Source organism: Neophocaena asiaeorientalis, unplaced genomic scaffold (assembly GCF_003031525.2).
Source record: "Neophocaena asiaeorientalis asiaeorientalis breed wild unplaced genomic scaffold, Neophocaena_asiaeorientalis_V1.1 scaffold251, whole genome shotgun sequence".
NCBI classification, from domain to species: domain Eukaryota; kingdom Metazoa; phylum Chordata; class Mammalia; order Artiodactyla; family Phocoenidae; genus Neophocaena; species Neophocaena asiaeorientalis.
The window spans coordinates 3,758,754-3,764,152 of record NW_020173377.1 but is presented as its reverse complement, the minus strand read 5'-3'; the positions used below and the strand labels follow the sequence as shown (position 1 = coordinate 3,764,152).

The following is a 5,399-nucleotide window of genomic DNA, read 5'->3' as shown; positions in this document are numbered from 1 at the left end:
GTGGGGCATTTTTTTCACCCTCTTCTGAAGATTTTTTTTTTATTTGTTGTAAAGTATTTTGCACAATCACGCCCACATTTGGGGTTGGAAAGCCCTAATTACCGCCGTCGCTGATGGACGTTGGAGAGGGAGCGCCTCGCCGCGAAACAGTCGCCTGCGCGCCCTCGCCGGACCCGCGGCTCCCTTGTTGCGCGCCGGCCGGGCCCTGTTCCTGCTGCCGGCAGGCGGACTTCGGCGCCCCTCGGTTCACGGACGCATCCCAGCGCTGCTCCGGCTCAGGCACCCAGACTCGGACGCCAGTGACCGCTTGGGCTTCAATCCCCTGAGCCTGCCCGACGCGCCCTGGAGGAGCACGCAGCTCTGCGCCGGATCGTCCCTCCAGGCTTAACCCGGCCGCTCCGCTCAGATTCTTCGGCTGCCCTCGGTCTTGCGGCGACTTCCTCCCCGCGCCCCCTCCCCCTCGCAATGAAGGTAGGTGTCCCAGTTCTCCTAATGCCTGGAGAGGCTAGAACTCCCGCGTAGCTGGCAGGGACCCCTACCCTTTCCCTGCCGCGCTACCCCCCCACCCCCGCCCCGCGCACTGCCTCGGCCTCCCAGGAGACCTAGTCCCACCAAACGTTCTGCAAACTTTTTAGACTTTGGAGAAAAAGTGGGGAAGAGACAAGACAGAAACACAGCGGTTCACGGATGAGTTTCCTTTTGCCCTGAGAAACGCGAGTGTAATTTACTCTGTATATTTCAGTAACAGCATAATGATTCAATTCAACAAATATTTACCAAGCGCGGGCACCGAGAAGGTGTGCAGCCAGGGCTCAGAAAGGGGAAGGGGACTCCCTTGGTTGAGAGACCGTGAAGCTGGACTAGGGGCCGACTGTGCCGAGCAGCGCACCTCTCGCCCTCTGCAGCCAGAGGCCAGGTTGCAAGCTCAACGCAGCCGGGGACCCAAGCGCTGCAGGCCCTGTGCCTTTAAGAGTGCCTGGCAGGGCGCCAGCGTGCACCCTGGCTCGGGGAACGGGGTCGCGTTATTAGCATTATTAGTTGCCACTGGGTGAGCTCCGCAGTTTGCACCAGTGATGGGGGCGGGGAGGGCTGGCAGTGGTGGCTCTGATCCTGTCCGCTGGGAGAGCGCGCCCCGGCCCCCTGCGCGGAATCGGCCTTGTCCTTTAGAAACGTTTGGGCCTCCGCGTTGGGAGAGCGGGCGGGGGGCAGTTTGTGAACTCTTGTTTGTTTTAATTGTCAGTTGTATGTTAAAGCCGAGTCACACACTCCGAGGGTCACCGAGAGTTCACTTTTACAGAAAGTTAACATTTCTTCCTGCGGTATAACTTGCTATTTTCCGAACAACTTTTCCTCTCTGTCCTCCAAGCTTCGATCCTTATTTTCATTTTTCTTGATCTCTCCCCTTTTCAGTTTTTCTAGAAAATAAGCTTGGAATTGTAATTAAGATGTTTCCTAAAGCAAACAAGCCCCCCCCAACCAAAAAAAAAAAAAAAAAACAAACCCGTTTTTAAAACCCCCAAACTTGGGAGACCCTGTGGCCTTGTTTTACTTTCCAATCACAGCCTGGCATCAGGGTCCCTTCTCCTCCCTCGTCTTTCTTTAAATGGACAGCTTACTGTTTGGAAGTCACTTGGAGCCAGCGGTGGGATCGCACCTCTTCAACCCCTGCCCTCCCGCCAACGTTCAAGGCTGCTCCAGCCAGACGCGGAGATTTTGTTTCTAGACAACTTCTGCCAGGGGAGTTCCGAGGGGCCAAAGCTGAAAGAAAGCGCGCAGGCGATGGGAGGCAGTGGAAATTGTGTGTCCGAGTGTGTGGACCTGTGCCCTGCGTGTTTTGGGGCGGAGTAGAAGGTCAGTTGTTCTCGGGTCTTGGATATACTAGCCTTACTTAGCCAGGCCCGTCTCCACAAAGGAAGACCCTACCCAAGAGGCCCAGCCAAAGAGTCCCTTGCTTTTCCCTCCGCTCAGCGGAGCTCTCCGGTGCACAAGGGGTTAGTACGGTGCGCCAGAGCTCAGCTAGTCCTGAAGTCTTTTTCTTCCTCGCTGTGCGGTACCGGCTGCCCCCTGTTGGCTGCCTTGAGGTAGGACGTCTCGGAGTCTCGGTTCCTTGGGCCGGCGGGCAGCTGCTCGCCTCTTCCTCCCACCTCTGGCTCTGCAAGCACATCCCTTCAGATCACCAGGTCCCACTCTCCCAGGAGGGGCCCTCGGAGGCCCCCAGAGGCCAAGCTGCACTGGGCGGCTGCGTTAATAAGGAAGGGGCCAAGGGTGCGACGCAGCAAATGGGGCTCGGGCAAGTGGAAGAAGGATTGGTACCGCTTCTCCAGGGCATAGCAAGGAACAGGAGCGTCACCCTAGGAAGTCTCCGGTCTGGCCTTGGCGCTCTCACCAGTTTTCCGTGTGGTCGAGGACAAGTGGTGCTTTCTCTCCCTCTCGGTCTGTTTCTTGTCTATTAAAAAGTGGAGTTGAAACTGCCTCTGAAGAGTGGGGGTTGAAGTGTTCTTTAATTTTCTTTCTCCTTCTGCCGACAAACAGCTCTTCTGGACAGAGTTGAGAGCCTGTGGCTAGAGAGAGCTAGACATCTTGTGTGGGAAGGTGGAAGTGGCATCTGTGTGTGTGTGTGAGAGAGAGAGAGAGACAGAGAGACAGAGAGAGAGTTGTCTTGCAGTCTGGAGAGCCTTGTCTGGGGATGGATGAGGTGAGGCAAGGAACAGAACTAGACTTGGCCACCGTTCTTCCCTTGGATAGGCCCTGTTACCGGACCTGGTGTCGGTTCTGAGACAGGGCAATCAGAGGCTGCACACCTTCCTTGCACTGATTTGGGCTCAAGGAGCTCCCTCCTCCACCTCCTCTCTCTGCTCCACACAGCCCCCGCCCCCCCAGCACTCAGCGCTGTGGACACTTCCCGAGGCACCCTTGGCGGAGCTCTGGCTCCTTGTCTGCTCCCCCAAAGCGGACCTCCTTTCAGCCCATCATCCCCTCCTGCTTCCCTCAGCGGCGTTTCCCTGGGCAGGACGCCCCAATTTTGTGGCTGCCACTGATTTTTCTTCTGCAATTTTCGCCGTCTCTTTCCGTGCTTTCAGGAGAGATCGCAGGTGGGGGGGAAACAAAATTTATCTCCCACTAAGAGCTGGGATTCTTGGGGTTTCCTGTGCTTTTCGCCAGCACGAGCCCAGGTCAATCTAATTTCTTCCTCCCAGTTTCTCCATCATTTCCGCTCCCAGAGACTGGGGGTGGGGGCTGAGGGTGGAGGTGGCAGGGGATACCCAGATCAAGTGAGGTAGCGCCGTCGGCCGACGGTCCAGAATCTTCGCCCTCCCTCCGGGGAATTTCGTTTTAGTGGCCTCCGGCCTCGGACTTGGGTGCCGCGCGAGTTTGCGCGTGCGTTCCGAAGCTTTCTGCTGCCCCAAACGTCCTCTAAACTAGTGTGACGGATTTCTCTCTCTCTCTCTCTCTCTCTCTCTCTCTCTCTCTCTCTCTCTCTCTCTCTCAAGAAGGGTTAGGGATCTGTTCTGAGGCTGGAAACAAGGGCGTGCGAACGAACGCCCTACCCCCACCTCACGCCTCCCCTGTGCTTGAACCTCTCAAATGCCCGCAGCCCTCCTACTTGTCGCACACTAGGAACAGATTCCAAGGATCCTTACAAAGTCGGTTTCTTTGGGCTCTGAAATTGTTCAAAAACTTTTAGTCCGTTCTTTGGTAAACTCAGCTTCTCCCCAGAACTTTTGTTTTACCCTCGGTGTTAACAGTCTCCGGAGAGGTCTTATTCGTACTCTTTTCGGATCAGATCTCTTGGTAAACAGGCAGGGACGTTCACCCTACAGAGTAGTGGATGTATTAGTGAGTTTGCTGTGGGTTCCTTGTCTTTCAAACTTGTGGGGCCTTTTCTGGGTTGCGCGGGGATTGGAGCGGGAAGAGGGCCAAGGTGTTTCCGGCCAAGCACGCGGGGTTAAGTGGAGACTCGACTCGCGGGGCTCTCCTGCCGGATCCCCTTTGGGACACCTCCGGCCTACCCCCAGCCTGGAGCTTAGAGACCCGAGTCGCAGAAACCAAATGGCCCGCTCCCAGTTGGCCCCCATTCTGTGAACGAGTGGACTCGCCCCGGGGTCGTCGGGCCGAGAGTGGGTTCGGTTTGTGTGGCTTCGCCTCTAACAAAGAGATCCGCGGTAATCCGCCGAATCTGTTACCAATTTCTCCACTGCCCGCTCCCCGCCCCACGCGCCCCGCCCGTCGGGAAGCTCGGAAAGTGCGCGCAGCCCGCAGCGATCTCTGCCGCCTCCTTGGAAGCACGTCGGAGCGTGTGTGTCTGTGGACGAGTGAGTGTGTGAATGTGCGTGAGTGTGTGTATGAATGTGTGCGCGCGCGGTCCTGGCCGCCGCTGGGGAGAGGAGACTTCGCAGCCTGGGCCGCGCGCGAAGGCAGCCCTCGCAACCAACCCCCTCCCCTGGAGGAAACTTGACACTTGGGGCGGGGGTGGGGAGGAAGACGGAGCCTTCTCTCTGCTGGGCTGGGGAAACCCCAGGTTTCTATTCTCCGGGATGCTCCCCGGGCTTTGCGGCGTTTTAGGGACGAGTGGGACACAGGCGCGGAGCCCTGGGTAGCGGGCACTGGGACCACATAAGCATTTCCTCTCGAGGAGCCCCAAGGAGTCTGGGCCAAAAGGGCGGCTGGCAGGGAAAAGCTGTGGCGCGCTCCCGAGCCCCTTCGCGTTTCCACGGCTGCCTAGGTTCCCTCGATCTCTTTTCCGGCGCAGGTTCCAGGCCAGGCCGTTCTGCCGCCTGGAGGAGGCTCACCTTCCCTTTTCCGAGGAAGGGGCTCCCTCGGGGGTTGCGGGCGGCGCAGCGCGGCCGGGTTACCCTTATCAGAGATGTAAAAGGGGATTTTGGAAACCCGCTCCTCCCACCCGCACCCGCCACCGCCTCGCTCCGCCGCCGCCTACAGGTGGAGAAGTCACCAGTGGGGAGGACGGCAGCGGAAGCTTCCAAGGCCGCCCCCTGCCTCCGAAATTCTTCACGACGCGAACCTTCGCTGCCAAGGGCCCCTGGCGCCCTGGAATGCAGGGACTCAGCTGAGGCGCGGGAGCATCTCTGGCCCCGCCGGCGGGGGCTCACTCGCACCGGCTCTGGCCTCGCCTTGGACCCTCACCTTTCGGGACTGACCCAACCAAGTCTGAATTGGGCTGGAGGGTGGGGTAGCGCTGTTCCAGGACCAGGCTCACGGTGTCGCGATAGAGAGATGGTCAACTCCAGACCAGGACCAAAGGAAACTGGAGTCCCTCTTGGCTTCCTTTCCCCTTTCTCCGTGGCAGCTGCCAGGAGTGGAGATCGGAGGGGGGCGGTAGGGGGAGTGAGAAAATCAGAATTTGGGGGAGGGTTGCGGGGAGGGCCGAGGGACCCCGTCTC

General features: G+C 58.6%; 1 protein-coding gene across 2 annotated transcripts in view; it reads left to right on the top strand.

The window, feature by feature from the left end:
• Positions 1–42: 42 nt before the first annotated feature.
• The window catches only part of WNT5A (Wnt family member 5A), a 25,802-nt gene continuing 20,445 nt past the window's right edge, over positions 43–5,399 (top strand). The window contains exon 1 of one of the 2 annotated variants that reach the window (XM_024746460.1): positions 43–471. In XM_024746460.1, coding sequence (XP_024602228.1) covers positions 466–471 — 6 coding nt within the window. In that variant the 5' untranslated portion in view covers positions 43–465. Of the gene's footprint in view, positions 472–5,018; positions 5,165–5,399 lie in introns of those variants that run through there. The other variant, XM_024746461.1, reaches the window with a different exon arrangement.